Below are 16,916 nucleotides of genomic sequence, written 5' to 3'. Positions count from 1 at the left end.
TGCCCATTTCATAGTATCTCTGGTTCACAAAGCGCAGAGCCCCTTCTGCTTTATTTGTCAAAAGTTCATCTAATTTGCTTCTGGTTGTTTTTAATACCTGTAATCTGGATTCATTTGGTGTTTTTTTATGTTCTTCTTCTAGTTCCTTAATCTTATCCTCCAATTCCTTCTGATTCTTTAAGCGTATTCGTTTCAGCCGGGACGATATTTCTATTAATTTCCCCCTTATTACAGCTTTCCCTCCTTCCCATAATATTGTTGGAGAAACCTCATTGTTGTCATTGATTTGGAAATATTCTTTTATACTCCGTTTTATTTCCTGTACTACGTTTTTATCTGAGAGGAGAGATACATTCATCCTCCAATACCTAAAATGGGGTTCATTGTCTAAACTTAATTTCAAAGTAATTGGAGAATGGTCACTTATAGTAATATTCTCTATACCACACTCTACTACTGTATGCATATGTTGTCTTGAAATGTAAAAGTAATCAATTCTCGAGTAGCTGCCATGCGGGTTTGAATAGAAAGTATAGTCTTTAGTTTGGGGATTCTTCTCTCTCCATGGATCTATCAATCCCAATTCTTTAGTTATGTTATTTAACATCCTCGACGTCTTTGTATTTGTTCCGTGTACTGAAGGATACTTGTCCACTTTGCAATTCTGTACAGTGTTAAAGTCACCTCCTATAAGTAACATTCCCTTCGCACAGTTGGTTATTACTTTAGCTAATACTTGAAAAAAAGTCCCCTTTTCCTCAACTGGTGCATAAACATTCATTATTGATATTTCCCAACCGGCCATTGACCCTATAATCATTATATATCGCCCCAGATTGTCCTTCACTTCTTTTTCGACTTTAAACGCCACCCCTTTTCCAAGTAAAATTGCTACTCCCCTCCTTTTACCATAGGATGCGTAGAACACCTGGTTCACCCATTCTCTTTTTAGCTTCTTATGTTCAATTTCGGTCAAATGTGTCTCTTGTAATAAGGCTATTGAGCTCTGCAATGTCTTGAGTTGATTCAATATCTGTTTTCTCTTGATGGGGTGGTTTAGCCCATGTACATTATATGAAACAATATTTAGATTGCTCATGCTTTGTATTGAGTCTCACTGATTTTTGAAGCATACAGAAACACTACATTAATTACTAACACCTCCATTGACAAAACAAACCAAATTACTAACAAACATATTGACAAGCACACATAATTTCCCACCAAAAAGAAAAAAAACACACCCAAAAAACAAAAACCCATGTCTTCCAAGAGTCCAATTGGAGAGTTGTGGCTACCCTCCTGGAAATATGCACTCAGTGCGTGAACAACTTTTGTACCGTCGTCCATAGTTATAACTAACTAAATATTTTAAAGTAGCTCTATGCCAATATATATACATACATTGTTTTAATTCAAAGATAACAATTTTACTTGGTATTTAACTTACTTCTAACTTATTGAATTTATAATAGAAAGGGCATATATGGTCCTTACTCTTTCTCCCCAAATCCGAATATGGCTTCGTTTTGCTCCATAGGAGCTTGTAAGTCACCTTCTATGATGGGGGTGTTCCCTTGTCTTCCTCTCGATTCCGGTCACTGTGGTCCAAATGTTCTTTGACAACATCTTTTGCAGTGTCTCCGTGTTGTCCTCTTCCACTTCGATCCCCATTTCTTTTAGCAATGTTGCTGCCTCCATCAGTGTAGAGAATGTTCTTATTCCTGAGTCCAAAAACATCTTCAGCTGGGCGGGATATGGTGATTGTGCCTTTACGTTCTTTTCCTTTAACTTTTTGATAACGTCCCTTACTTGTTTCCTCTTTTTTTGGATTTCTGTGGTGTAATCTTGGTTGAAGTAAACGGTCTTGCCTTCGTACGTTGTCTTCTGCTTCCATGCTTCTTTCATGACGGATTCTTTCACTACGTAGTCGGTGAAACGTACGATAATTGCCCGTGGCAGTGCTTTATCTTGAAACGTGTTCCCCAGTGAGCGGTGTGCCCTCTCAATGCGCACATCCATATGCTCGGTTGTCGGAATGTTCGATTTAATAAAGTTTGTTATGAAGCCGATTGTGTCTTTTCTCTCGGCACCCTCGGGAATCCCATGTATCCTAATGTTGTTCCGTCGTGATCTCGACTCCAAGTCCTCACACTTTGTTGCTAGTTTGGTGGTTTGTTGGAGCAAGGAGACTGTTAATTGCTCTAGTTTTGACGTCCGCTCTTCCGTGTTAGCATGTAGCTCCTCCATGCTTTCCACCCTCCGCTCCAGCAACACAGTGCGCTCCAGAAGTTCTTCGATGCTCTTTTCCAGTCTTGTCATCGCAATCTTGCTATCCCTTGCTGCTTCAGTGTGTTCTTGCCGTAATTTACGGATTTCGTGGAGGATGGCCGAGTCACGTCCCTCGTCGACCGATGCCATTCCTTCTGCTCCCTCGATCTTTTTCTCCTTAGCGCCCTTTTCCTCGTCAAGTTTCCCCTTCTTGACCATGTTTTGTTGAATAATTTGTCTTTAATATGAGTCACAATTTATACCTTTTCTGTCTTTCTCCAAGTATTACATTACTCTTTAGTGATTTTTGTCAGAGCTACTTTCCTTGCTGCCGTCTACCTCATTGCGCCACCGGAAGTCCAGTGCTATATTTTTTATGTTTAAGGTTTGTATAAGTATGTTTAAGGCTTGTATAAGTATCCTGTATTGTTTTGTACTAGAAATTAAACATTTCATAAAATAATATGCTCTATAAAGATAAATAAAGTTGAGTTTAACTTACTTTTGGAAGATGAGCTTCAAGAGTCAGGGGTCTTCCTCCTCCGTGGTAAAAAGTGGCCGGAATAAAGAGATACAACCATTTTCTCAACAGCATCAAGCTTCCATATTCTACTTTAATTTCAAAAGAAACGTCTCGCCTCTTTTTTACACTTTACACCAATCATTTTGAATGGATGCACAAGATATTAAAAAATAAAAATGTCTTTGCGCGCTGGACATACAGTACAGAATGTTTACACACAAACTAGGAAGAGGAAGCAGATTTCTTCTTCGGGTGGTTGCGGGTGACATCTCACAGCGCCACCACTCACCGGTAGCGACGGAGAGAAGCATTACAGTAATGTCCCGTACTCTGAAAAAGGTTCACACAATATAAAATCTAATTTACAGCAACGTCCGGATATTTTTCGACATCCCCAAAAAATGTTCGCATCCACCGTTTTTCTTGAGTCGAATGGTCGTTAAGCGGGGAAGCGTCTGTGTAGTCACATTTTTATCAGTGCACACAATTTATCTTCCTTTCTTTCATCAAGAACATTTTAATTACGTACAGATTATCTGTGTGTTTCAGTTCCATCATAGTTCTTCTCTTTCACAATTGAATCTTATGCGCAAAAGTCCAGCCTGTCCTGCCGTATTCTGGCATATGTTTTTTTTTTTTCAATTTAGGGCTGAAAACGTCAGTTCGACGGAAGCAGTGGACACTGAAATACTGTAGTTTTATTCACCTTTTTGTTGTGATACTTCAGTTACCACCTCCTAGCCAATCATATTTTGCGAAACCGGTGCGTTTCCCAATGCCAAATTGGCCAGACTTACCCGTCCTCTTCCGAACCCTCACAAATAATATAGGAAAATTTGTGTTTGCTCCGGGCTGGGTCCCTCAAATCAAGTTACTTGGTCAGGTTCGTTCAGACTTTATTACCTGCGAACCTGGGTCAAGCTGGAATTTTATAAGCCCAATCTTAACTCTACTCCAGATATATTTTAGGCCAGCAGAGTCCACCGCCATGACTGCGCGTCACTGTTACAAGACTTTTGTGACAGTATTATTAACATGACAAAGTAATACTTTTCTTTTTCCCTTCTGTCTTCAGATTACAGATTTTGTCCAACCTGTGTGCAAAATGATCACGGTATTTGATACAGACTGTCCGAGTGACAGTTCGCTATGTTCAACGTTCAAATGGGAGCTGTCTGCTAACCTGACTGATGGAAACGGCACCGGAATAAACAGCATTGCCCTCCGCCAGGGGAACGGGAATCTAACTCACACCTCGCTAAGTGCACCCACTGTTCAGGCAAACTACAACGCCGACTGTTGCTCACGGGTTGTTGAGATTGCAGCTATCGACAAAGTTGGCAACGTTGGCAAGTGCTATCACGAGGTGGTCCGATCCGCTGGTCATGCTGTGATAAGCAAGCTGATGACAGTTTGGTTGTGCCTCTTGATATCTGCTTTGGCTGTAAAAAACATCAATCTTTAAAGAAAAAATGTTCTGAAATTCCTCTCCGTGTTACTATGTCATGATTTATGGGGAGGAAAGGGTGCTCAATATGAACAATTAGTGATGATTAAGTCCTCAACAGGGGCAGCACGTCAGAACAGTGGTTAGTGCGTGCGCGGTACAGTTCCGAGGTCATGAGAGCGGACCTTCCTGTGTGGAGTTTGTGTGTTCTTCCTGTGCTTGCGTGGGTTTCCTCCCACACTCCAAAAACATGCATGTCAGGTAAATTGTTCCTAGGTGTGAATGAGTGACCAAATTGTCTGTCCCTCTGTGCCCTGCGACTGGCTGGCAACCAGTTCAGGGTGTCCCCTGCCCACTGACCGAATATAGCTGGAATGGGCTCCAGCACACCCGCGACCCTACTGAGGATAAACAGTGCAGATAATGGATGGACGGATGGATTGGTCCTCAACGTTAATGAGACGTGTGCAGACCTGTGAATACTAGGGGTGGCCAATACTTGGAATTTTGGTCTCAATCCTATCCAAATACAGGGTGGTTTGAAATGTCGTAATGAGTGAATAGTTGAACCGTTTTTGAGGAATAATTCTAAATATGATTAACACAGTAAAGGTTTTACGAACTAAATTGTTTTTTTTTTTAAATAAAAGAACTACTATGCCAGGGGTCGCGAACCAGTTTGACACAAAGAGCCAAAATGTTTAACTGTGAGAGTCAAAGAGCCACACCACGCACTGACCTGCTATGACAAACACACACAAATAAAAACATATTATTTCCCAAAATACAATCCTCTCCTTACAATACAACAAGTATTGTTCTTGTGTCGATTTCAAGGAAAATGTCCACCCTCAATACACTCACACAAACGAAAAAAAAAAAAACTAAACATGAAACAAGGCAAAGAGCCACAGTATGTAGAAGATATGATGAGGCAAAGAGCCGCAATCTTATTGGCCAAGAGCCGCATGTGTTTGCCACCCCTTTACTATGCAAACTTGAAAGTGAAACTGTGTATTATTGAGTGCCTCCTAGAGGTAAAAAAAACCCCTCTTCATTCATTAAAGAAAAACCAATGTTAGTTTAAATGATAAAATTTACATTTATTTGACATAACACGAGCCTCACCGAGAGGGAACTGACATAATTGTCGGCCATCCTGCTGCTACGGGTACTAAAAAAAACCTCAAAAAGGCTGGGCAAAAATAAGAGGAAACATGGTGACTTTTGATCACTTTGAATCTCTACAGGTGGTATTCTTTCTTGTGGTTTTACCAAACCTTTTATGGTGTAATACAGAGTAGAGCAACGCCTACTGGTAAAATAGCACACGCTGTCCCTTTAACAGTGACTGTTAAAAGGACAACTGATACCTTCCATTGCACAATAATTTGAAAATAACGTCAGCAGTGCAAATAAAGTGTAAACACTATTGATACAATTTGAAAATTACAATGCATGTCTGTGCAGTCATTTGAGACATTTTTTTGATTAAGTGCTATACAAAAACGTGACTTGTCTCTCACAACTTACTAACAGCATTATCGTGCTAAAAATGGCAAGACAGTATCTATAACAAATTAATGTGATCGAACCAAACAAAGTACTTCTAATTTTCGATATTGATCTGCTTTTCCTTGAATACGGATGTCGGGAACCTGGCAGTCCATCAGAAGGAACATCATTCAACATCTGGTGAGAAACATGTGCTTTAGAGGGACATTGTATATTATCCCACTCCCAGAGATAATAAATCTTCATTCTTTAAAGGAAATAATTTGAATAATGAGCAAGTATACATGAACTGAATTTAAAAAAGAAAATGAAAAAAAAAGAAGTGTGCCTTTGCTTAAAAAAGGTTGAGAAACACTGTTGTAAAGCACACAATTGGGCATTCTGCCTTTTGCCACCTTTATCACACAAATAAAATTTGCATTAAATATACATTTAAATAATAAGCACCAGCATTTTGTATGTCGAATGAATTCCTTTCTTGGATTTAGCACTTTTTTAAACAGTCACAACACAAATACATTCATTCAGTCATTAGGAACAAAACATTGGTGTAAAAACATGTCATCACGACTTTTTACTCAGCATTATACAATGTGAAAGTGTAAGCTTTAATGCCTACAAATAACTAGATGTTAAAACATAAGTATATTTTAGATATAGTGGATTTAAACAAAAGAACAAAGGCATGCGGTTAAATAATTATTCATTTACAGGAAATTTACACAACAGAATTTTTAAAAAAATAAATGTGAGGTTCCATCTCATTTGACTTTGTGTATAGTTCTGAGATGCTTTTTTAAGTGTCCAGACTGTGTAAAGTGTTTGGGGCAATATGGGCAAGAATGTGGTTTCTCTCCAGTATGAATGTACTTATGCCTTTTTAAGTTATTGTAGTCCAAAAAACTTTTGCCGCAAAACGGGCAACTGTGTCTTTTCTCCCCGTTGTGCCACCTCAGATGAATTTTTAGGTCGAGACTCCTTACGAACCTTCTTTCGCAAAGATGACACCGGAACGGTTTCTCCCCTGTATGGAGTCGTATGTGGGCCTCCAGATCTCGCTTTGTGAAGAACGCCTTGTTGCATATCTGGCAGGCGAATGGTTTGATCTTGCCGTGGACCATCTGCACGTGTTTGGTGAGCCCGAAACCGTAGACGAAACCCTTCCCGCACTGCTGGCAGACATGGATCCGATCGTCGCCGTGCACTCTGGCGTGTCGCTTCAGACCTTTTGAGTCCGGGAAACTTTTACCGCAAAGCACGCAGGAAAACGGTCGGTAACCCGAATGGAGGCTGACGTGACTTTCCAGGGCCGCGCCGCTACTGAGAACTCGGCCGCATTCCCCGCACTGGTTCTTGACAAGCTCGCGGGTTAAAGGCTTCAGTGCGGCTACAATCGCTGCCGAGGTTTGGACGTGAAACAGGTGAGAGGAATAACCCTCAGAAGGTAGGCTGCTTGCTCCTCTCTGGAAAAGTGATGATCTGGTTTCTCTAACTCGAGCTTTAGAAGTCCTCTTAAATTGGGAAGTGCATTCATCACTGGCTGTTACTATTTTAGTTCTCTTTTTTAATTTGGTGTCGACAGTCTTAGCCTTTGACGCTTTGGCTCCATTGTTAGGTATAACAGTCCCAATTTGATTTAAAACTGATTTTTTGGGACTTTCTTGTGCACTAATGGAGCGTGTTCTAGTTCTAGTGGGCACAATTTTCTCTAAAGTAGAATCATATTTTCTTTTGACTTGTTTAAAGGTAGATGCTTCCTTGGAAATTGGGCAACTTTTGAGAGATTGAGAATAAGACTTTTTAGTGCTAGGAACATTTTGAGATCGACTGTGCTGCTTCTGACTGGCAGCCTGTGATCGAGGATTATTTTGGGCTGATCGATTTGATCGGGTATTAACACTAGTTATTTTACCAGCAGAGACAAAACTTCGGCATGTCCGATGCGGCAACTTAGTCTTTGGGGGCGGGGTGGTATCATTTCTCGTACGGGATCTTAGACACACGGTGATGGGATTTAATTCATTGGGGCTATCCTCCTGTTTAATTGGTCTACGTTTTTTAGTCATCATAGCAGTGGGTGTTGGTGTAAAACAAGGTTTGGCTTCAGATAAATTTGAGCTCTGATTATATTCTTCTAAAATTTCAGGAATATCAGTTCTACTAGTAATTGGTTGTAATAGGTTTGGATAGGCATCTGTTTTACTTGGACAATCTTCCACTTTAAGGATTTTTTCACAGGTTATTGGATTATTTTCAACTATTTCTTCCATTTTTAGACCGTTGTATTGCAATGGATGTTTTACAGTGTTCAAATTAGTATTGGTTGTTTCAGTGTGTGGCAATGGTGGAATGTTTAAACCGTTGCCTTTAGATTTTCTTAGTACTTGGCTAGACTTCCTAAGAACGGAGTTTGGGGAGCTGATAAAAGCATGATCCCATGTAGTTCTGTTTTCATTTGAAAGATTATTCGTAATCTGTGGCTTCCTGAGATGTACTTGGGATAAATTGGCTTCCCTTAGTTCGATGGGACACAAAGAACTGGCATCCTTTGTACAAATAAATACAATCTCCGGTTTAGTAGTATTACTGTCCCTTGATGAAGTGTCGTTGGGGCTTTCAATTGTATCCTGTTTTTCTGTCGGTGCTTGCAGAGTTGCATTTGTTCCGTTATCATCAGAGTGCAATTTGAGATAGGGCTGGAGATGGCCAAAAAGGGATGTTGTCTGTGACTCTAGGCAACCATCGGTACCAATCCCTTCACACACACTTGAGGCATCTTCAGACCTGAACGGTAATGCCTGCAACATACAAATAATGACAATTCCATTTTCCACTTATTGAAACATAAATATTTTGTTTGTTTGTTTGTACATGATTCAAATTGAATCGTTTCTTCCGGCGCCGTCACGAATGGCAGCCACTCCAGCAGCTCCCGTGTTATTTTCGATTGTTCTCGATTGTTTGTTCTCAGCTCAGGGATGCAGCTGGAAATGTGAATTTCCCTTCGGGGATGAACAAAGTATCTATCTATCTATCTATCTAATTTGTGCAGGTTTTAGATAAGAGAAAAACAGAACCGATTTGGACTTAAAAAAAGCATACAACAAATTAATCTTATGCATAATACCATGTCCTACAGATTACATGTGTTGCACTATTCTTACATAGTGAGTTTCCCCACTCTGTTAGTTATTACATTGCTCTGGTGCACAAAGCCATAATATACCACAAAAGTCAGTGGTATGTGGCAGAAATACTTTTTTAATACATAACTGGGATTAAGACTATCCAATTTTTAACCAAAATATAATATAAGTTTTGTAAGTACATGCAACCTTGAGATGCCCTTAAGTGGGTTGAAAAATGTATATAAGTAGATCCTAATGAATTGCCCATCTAATGTCGGTACTGTGGAAAGATTCCCCTCCAAACATCCAGAACTAGGGAACTATGTACTGAAAAAGCGCCAAAAGTGGGTGTCATTGTGGGCCATTCTCCTGCCCTAAACTGGCAATTGAAACATAATGCAAAATGACATAGCGCCACTTTGTGGATGATGAATGGAATGACATAATATAGATATATATCCGCCTCAAAATCTGTTTTGTTATTACATATGATAAAGCTAAACAGAGCTTCCAAGTACTTAAGGAGAGACATGGACCTGGCCAACTTGCTGTTGACACAGCTAAATGCCCCCCAAAATGATTGCATTCCTAATAGTGACAAGTGAGGTTGCAAAGTCAGCCTAAAAAAACATATTGCAGAGACAATTACAAGGGCAGAGTCTGCAATTTTAAAACAAAGGACAAACCTTTTAGCACATTTGCTTGGACCAGGAAATAAAAAATACACAAATAACAAAAGAGCATTCATTAATTTCTCAAAGTTATTTCCCTATTCAGTATGTTTATGTCTTAAAGGGCACAGGCGAGAATGGGCGATAAAATTCATCAAATTGTCAAAACAGTAATTGAAATAAGAATGAAACAATAAAACAATTATCAGTCGCAGCGTTTTTTTTACGAGGGAAAGCCAATCTTTTCAGTATGTCTGAGTATTGCGAAAATGTACCTTTAAAATTGAATTTGCATTTATATAATGATCTGTAAAGCCATTATTAAATGAGATGCTATGTTCACTATACATTACCTCTTGGGCATCTTGGATTACAGGTGACACTGCCAACTGTGCAAGGAACTGCGTTTTGGTTAACTGTAAATGAGGGTCCGATTTGTTGTTTGCAAAACAGATTAGATGTGAATGGGTAGAAAGGCCATTTCTTGTGCCACAATCCTCCTGTGCATTGATCATTCTTTCTTCCAGCGCACAAGTCTTTTGTGTTTGGTCAATTTCAGTTGAAAAATCAGGCCTTTCTGACCTAACAAAGACCGGTTCCGCCACATCAGTTTGTACAGAGGGTTGCTCACCAATCAAAAGGGTGTTTTCTGATGCATTCTCTGATATCATGACGACATTAACTCCTTCAGCAACAGAAACAACTTTTAAATTAGAATTAACGCTGGATGATAAAACAGAGACTGCTGATGAACCGACTTCTGGCTCCAATGGAATGTCACAGCTCAGAGCATGACTAGATCGTTCTTCAGTTTTTACACAAGGAGGTTGGAAGGCCGAACCCAAACCCATTTCTAACAAAGAAAATACGGAACCAATCAGAGGTGTAGGGCTCTGGCCCCCTCTGTCTTCAGAAGCCCTACTTGTTCCGTTTTGAATTGATAATGGATTAATGGATATAGCTTCCCATGTTTGACCGGAAGAGATTTCTGTTGTTGAACACAAAGGCGCAACCACCTCACAAATGGAAGGTGAAATATTCATTTGACAATCAGCAGCGTTTGCAGGTAACAAACGTTGGTTGGTTTTCAAGAAGTTCACACTTTTGGTTGAAGACCCTTCACTCTCATTTTGTATCAGGCCACCCTCAATTTTCGCTCCTTGTAGTTGTGGGTGCAGCAATGTTGGGTCAACAGTCCACTTCTCTGGAATTGGAGGACCCCTATTGTGTTGCAAGATGACATAAACATTTTCCTCTTCCGGTATTAGTTTGGATGAAGGTCGCTCGATTCCAAGTTCTGATATTTTCAACTGCTCTTGAAAGGTTGCTGGACAAGAACCTCTTTGGGTAACCAATGTGGCTAATGTTTTTCCATCACTGGCTTCAACTATCCTTATATTATTTGTTTTATCAACTGACTTTTGATCATCTACTGGCTCTATTAACCTTTTCTGTGCCTCGTGCAAATTATGATCCTGCAAACCGTGCTGACATGTGGACAGTAGATGGCTCTCATGTTTCTTTCTGTCTGCTTCTTCCAAACATTTGTAGACAATCACTTTGCCTTCGGTTTTATTTCCACAGGAAACAGTTGGTGGTGAATCTAAGAAAGGTAATGGGTAAATAATAATAATACAAGTTAAGGCCACATTTAGAATTTGTTAAAAGAAATTTGTCCAACTTTTTTTCAGGCAATGTTCTTACTTGCTTCTGCACGCAATGCATTCTTGCAGACTGTATTGTGATCATGTTCCTTTAAAATAGAGGGAAAAGAAACATAGTAAGAAATACAAATCAAAACAACAAACTGCAAGGGAGATAATGAGTATGGAAGGCTTCCTTTCAAGTGCTGTTGTCTCTAATTTATATGGGATAAATATTTTATTCATGCTCTCATCTTTTAAGAGGTTCAATAATTTTTGAAAAGGCAGAGCACACTTTCATAGGTAATCTTTTTTTAACCTGTGTAAAATAAGATGCAATATATGTTATAGGTTACACATTGATTGCTAGTGGCACATCAAGAGCATCAGATTTTTGCTAAGATTGCAAGAGCAACTACGCTAAATTTAAAAAATGGGGCACACATTGTTAAATTGACTTGCAAAGTCAAAAAAATTAAATAATCATTCACTTAATTAGAGGTTTCCAAGCCAAACACAGATGATTATGGATTGTTTTGCTTAAGGGAATGATCCAATATATCATTCTATGACTGCTCTACTAAGATGTGTTTGGGAAAGGTGGGATATTCTGTACATAACTAAAAAAGTGACTAGATGGTGCAGAAACTTTTGCATACTTGTCTACCTTTCATTTTAAAAGGTTTAACCAGCTGGCATGCTGTTGAGATATAGTTATGGGTTTTACAATAGTGGTCACGTTTTTTAAGATAGTAGACATGATCCCAAAACATAACTTTTTATCCCAAGTATTAAAAATGTGAACTTCACGTTTGAATCAAATATAAACCTTTTGGTGGGCATCGAAGAGAACTCGTAGTTAAATTTAATGTGTTAATATCACCAATGTACAGGCATGGTATGTTCCGTTGCCACGCCAACCTATTAATGCGAGACCCCCAAAATTACAAATAGTTCATGTGGCCTGGCCATTAATCACTTCCATTCTGAAATATGTGTTTTGAAATGTATATGCACACACAGGGTTACAAGTAATTTTTCAGTTTATAAAATAAAAGGAGTATCAATACAAATGTGTTTTTTCCTTAATCTGATTTCTGCAACCATCAGGGTCATACAACTAATTCATGGCCAAATTTGAGCACTTTTGAGGACAGTCAAATGTATTTTTTCCAATGTATTCAGTAACATTAAAATAATAAATCTGGTATGAATCATGTATTTTGAAAATTCACAAATATATCTGTGATTAAGATATGCAATTGTTAATCTTGCGTGTGCTTTATCAATACATTATTTTTCGAAATTGAGTATATCGTGATTATATTTGTGGATCTGAACAAGATGTGTGTAAATTGTGAATTTCCCTACGGGGATGAATAAAGTATCTATCTATCCATCCATCCATTATCTGTACTGCTTATCCTCAGTAGGGTCGCGGGGGTGCTGGAGCCCATCCCAGCCATCTTCGCGCAGTGGGCAGGGGACACCCTGAACTGGTTGCCAGCCAGTCGCAGGACACAGAGGGACAGACAATTTGCTCATTCATTCACACCTCGGGACAATTTGGACCGGCCAATCAACCTGACATGCATGTTTTTGGAAGGTGGGAGGAAACCGGAGTGCCCGGAGGAAACCCACGCAAACACGGGGAGAACATGAAAACTCCGCACAGGAAGGTTGGTAGCTGGATTTGAACCCATGGCCCCAGAACTGTGCCGCACACGCGCTAACCACCGCACCGCCCTATCTATCTAAATATTATTCAGACAAACCTTTCCCCTAAGTCAGCAGTAGTCAATCAGGATCGAATTGCAATGCCAAAGCGAAGCCGGCAGTGAGCAGTGTTGGTGCCGTTTTTAAGCAGATTTGTTCTAAAAAAATGGCAATCATTTCAAGCATTTACAAGGACTTAACCTAAAGTCATGCCATTTAAAAACCTTGAAAACAGAACATTAAAATTCAAGGATTTAAAAAACCTGTACGAACCCTGAACCATGTTGCATGCTCATTGCCAAATTAAAGTTACGCTTTTACTTAATCTGTCCCCAAGAATAATTGTTGGTCACACTGGTGCAATCTTGGAGTTTCTTTTGGTTGCATCATCCTGAATATGGGGGTTGCTCTAATGTTCTTTTTTTGCATTTTGTTAACAGACACACCCACCGTGTAATTTGAAAGCAATCCTGATAAACTGCAGTAGAATCCAACATGCTGCATTGCATTTGTTGCTTCATAGTCATGGTCCATGAGCGGGATGTAAAAGGAGTCTTGTTTTCCACATTGTTTTGTTTGTTCATAATTGCTTTGTTCCACTGGTTGGACTTCCTGCAAAGGATACCCAGGAAGAAGGTCTGGAGGGAAAACAAATAAAAAATGTGAAATGCATTTACTATATGAGGAGTTGAGCATACACCGTCAAATACAATACAGTATTGGCTCGATTTTTGTGGTTAATCCGTTCCATGAAGGGACACTGACAGTATTGGGACTGAAACGTTACAAAGTAATATATTCCTGGAACACAATTACCTCTCTCGAAAGTGAGTACTATAATGCGTTATTTATAACATTTAGTAACTCAACTGTTGTTACTACATGGAGTTACTGTGTTTCCCAATAAATTGAGTTAATGATGTAAAAATTATACATCCAGGCTTAGGTTGGTTGGATCCTTTAACCTGGTGTGTTTAGGGAAAGTACAGCCTGGTGGCACCCAACCCTCTCCAGGCCAACATGTGTTTCCACCTGCTTTTCCGAAACAGGTACCTTTAGCGTGTTGGGCAAAAATGCTAACCACTGCACTATGGAAACACTTATATTCTCCAACTTATGAGTGTTGTTGACCTCATAGAAGGATGAGCCTGGTTGTTGAGAGGTGCATGCGTTTCAAACCATCGTACCAGCACTTGTACCTGATGTGCGCTATAGACTGCTGCATCAGTCAAGATTTGGGGGCAGGTATCTGTCATCTGGACATTCTGTTATTATCTATATTTCATTTTGATGACGTCTGTGTATCGTCTGTTGATGCCCTTGCAACATCCATTGTAGCCTGGTCATCCTGGAAGGGGGATTACCTCATGTGCAACCCCTTCTCAAAGTTTTTATATTTTCCTCATTCTGAAGGATGAGTTTTCCGCTGCCTCATGAAGGTTTCAGATCAGGCAATGTTGTAATGGTGGTCTATGCAGCCGATTGTAATTTTTGTAATTAAATGCTATATAAATAAACAAGACTTGACAATGTTAAATCTGCATCACTAATATTGTCATATCCAAACTTCGATCGCCAATGCGAGCATGTTGAAATTTCCCTACAAGTTACAAATAATTACTGTCATGGTGGCGCCTTCTGAAGCCGAAGTACGGGAGCTGAATTTAACCTCAAAGGGACATTGTCCTAACCCTATTAACTAGCATCTACAGTGAGCCAAATGTACAACAAAAACAAACTCAAATCAGCGCGTAACACATGAATAAAAACAGTACTCCTGTCTGTGCAAACTACAATGCATACCTGTCAAGCTCCACGGCTCCATGCCTGTACAAACTAATCATATTTTCCCTTACAAAATAATCTTACACCATTTTTTTTTTCAGAATGATGCATGATGGGAAATCCCCAGGCCGCCGACGCATGCGCACAGTAGCATCAAACTGCTCGCTTCGTTTGCAACGAAACAAACGAGACCGAGATAGAGGCTACAGCGGCGAACTCGTTAGACTTGATTGATTAGCAGTTTCGTGATAGTCGGTGTTTACCGGATGGTACCCATAATTGACAAATTTGCGTTTTTCCGTACAAGTCTTAAAATGCATAATAAACGTACTTTGTACGGCAAAAAAGTACAGGTTGACAGGTATGACAATGATTTCAATTCACTCTGGGGCATCTCAAGATACCCTCTCCCCAGCTTGAAACATTTTCTTTTCAGGTCTGTACAATTCACATAGGTAACCATTTTTGACTTCAAAATGGTGAATATTTTCTAAAGGCGATGCCCGTATAAGCGCATATTGGGTTGTGTGTCACCAGGAGCGAATAGTTTGCAGCGCATGAGTAGGGTGGGCGTGGCTTACTCGAAAATGACAACAAACCACAGCAGATAATTAGGGCAAACATAAGCACAAAAATACGGTAACAGTGAAAGTCAATTTATTAGTAAAACATTTTTTGTCTAGGATATCAACCAGAAATGGAGAAGATCTTCAAGTGGTTTGAAGCCCAAAGACAAAAAGGATATGGAGTGTACTGGCAAAATGTTGTTTGCAAAATCCCAAGATTGCACGCGTGCAAAAACATGAAGGGTTTATTGCTTCCACAGGTTGGTGTACACGTTTAATTTAATTTATAGGTGGATATTTTAAAGAATTTTAAAGAGTGTGGGCTTCTATGTGAGCATTTACGGTGATTTGTAACTCAATAGTTACTTTTGCGGGAGAACGGTGGCACAGTGGTTAGTGCGTGTGCAGCATAGTTCTGAGGTTGTGAGATCAAACCCCCTGAATGGAGTTTGCATGTTCTCCCCATGCTTGCGTGGGTTTCCTCCGGCACTCTGGTCTCCTCGCACATTCCAAAAACATGCTTGTCAGGTTAATTGGCCGGTCCAAATTGTCCCTGGGAATGAATGAGTTGTCTGTCCCTGTGTGCCCTGCAATTGGCTGGCAACCAGTTTAGGGTGTCCCCTGCCCACTGCCCGAAGATAGCTGCACCCCTGCAACCCTACTGAGGATAAGCGGTGCAGATAATGGATGGATGAATAGATAGTTACTTTTGGAGTGATGCGCTACTTTTTGGTGCCGGCAATCTGGGTGTAACTGAGCTACAGTTGAAATGAATCAACCAGTAACTGTAACTAGTTCCTGTTTTTCATAACGTGCCCATTACTAGAATTTCTTTAGTCGTAAAATGTTTCCGATCAGGGTTGCATCTACAAGGCAGAGAGTTATTGGAAAACTAGTGAGCGTGCTAACAAATACACGATTTCCCACACGGAAGGATACATGGAAGCATAGAGGCTAAAATGCATCAAAACTCACCACATTGAACTGCTTTATCACGCAACTTGGAACGGACACTTTGGTGGTACTCGCTGATGGCCAGGGCGGTTGCATCCTTCAGTTGTCCGCATGTTATTTTCAGGGTTTCGTTCTCCATTTTGACCTTTGCCAATTCGGCCTTCAATTCGTAAACCATAGTTTCAAAAAGTTGGGTAGTTTCGGCGATAGTAGTCTTCACTTCCTTCTCCATAAAGGAGAGGTACTTGGTTTGGAATTCGCCGGTTGACATGGTTTTAGGTGGGTTTTTTTTTTAAATCTTAGTTTCGTATGAAATCTCCGCAACGGCATTTACAAGCTTATTTTGAGTGCGGCATGACGGATCTAGTTGAAATGGTTTATGCTACCATAGCCGCTTTGTTTGTGTGGGAAATTGGGGGGGTACATCCGCAAACTGTCACTTCCGGTTATGTGAACACGCATGCGCGTCCAAATGTCGTCTTTCACTCATATTTCGTCAAAAATGTTTTAAAATTAATTCACGGAACCTGTTTAATATTTGTTTTGTGTTCTTCAAAACTTTGATTATGAATTTACATTAGTTGATAGTATTAATTGAAATGTTATTCATTCTGGTTCATCACTTTGCCTTGATTTTGGATTATTCTAGATTTTAAACAACTTTTTCAATGTTATTTTATTTTGTTTTTTTAAATTT

The 16,916-nt window shown here is 39.8% G+C and overlaps 2 protein-coding genes across 2 annotated transcripts in view; one reads left to right on the top strand and one right to left on the bottom strand.

Moving 5' to 3' along the window:
• The window catches only part of vwa11 (von Willebrand factor A domain containing 11), a 31,146-nt gene extending 26,887 nt beyond the window's left edge, over positions 1-4,259 (top strand). Inside the window, exon 17 of the mRNA XM_088342937.1 lies at positions 3,870-4,259. Coding sequence (XP_088199063.1) covers positions 3,870-4,259 — 390 coding nt within the window. The remainder of the gene's footprint in view (positions 1-3,869) is intronic.
• A 2,048-nt stretch (positions 4,260-6,307) lies between these two features.
• Positions 6,308-16,643, bottom strand: LOC148361754 (uncharacterized). The gene is made up of 5 exons (XM_088342516.1): positions 16,241-16,643; positions 13,365-13,552; positions 11,260-11,308; positions 9,909-11,158; positions 6,308-8,554 (listed from the first exon to the last, which is right to left on the bottom strand). The coding sequence occupies exons 1-5, from the start codon at positions 16,488-16,490 to the stop codon at positions 6,518-6,520; spliced, it is 3,774 nt and encodes a 1,257-aa protein (XP_088198642.1). The 5' UTR covers positions 16,491-16,643; the 3' UTR covers positions 6,308-6,517.
• Between the last annotated feature and the right edge of the window lie 273 nt (positions 16,644-16,916).

The sequence above is a fragment of the Urocampus carinirostris genome, chromosome 8 (genome assembly GCF_059441175.1).
Source record: "Urocampus carinirostris isolate Australia breed hairy pipefish chromosome 8, RoL_Ucar_1.0, whole genome shotgun sequence".
Classification (NCBI taxonomy): Eukaryota; Metazoa; Chordata; class Actinopteri; order Syngnathiformes; family Syngnathidae; genus Urocampus; species Urocampus carinirostris.
The sequence above is the reverse complement of the archived record's forward strand: the minus strand, read 5'-3'. Positions and strand labels throughout refer to the sequence as shown.

Coding starts and splice junctions, on each gene's coding strand:
- LOC148361754 (XM_088342516.1), bottom strand. CDS start 16,490: ATGTCAACCGGCGAATTCCAAACCAAGTACCTCTCCTTTATGGAGAAG. Junction 13,553..16,240: donor TGATAAAGCAGTTCAATGTG/GTGAGTTTTGAT, acceptor TTTTCCCTCCAG/ACCTTCTTCCTGGGTATCCT. Junction 11,309..13,364: donor GATTGCTTTCAAATTACACG/GTGGGTGTGTCT, acceptor TCTATTTTAAAG/GAACATGATCACAATACAGT.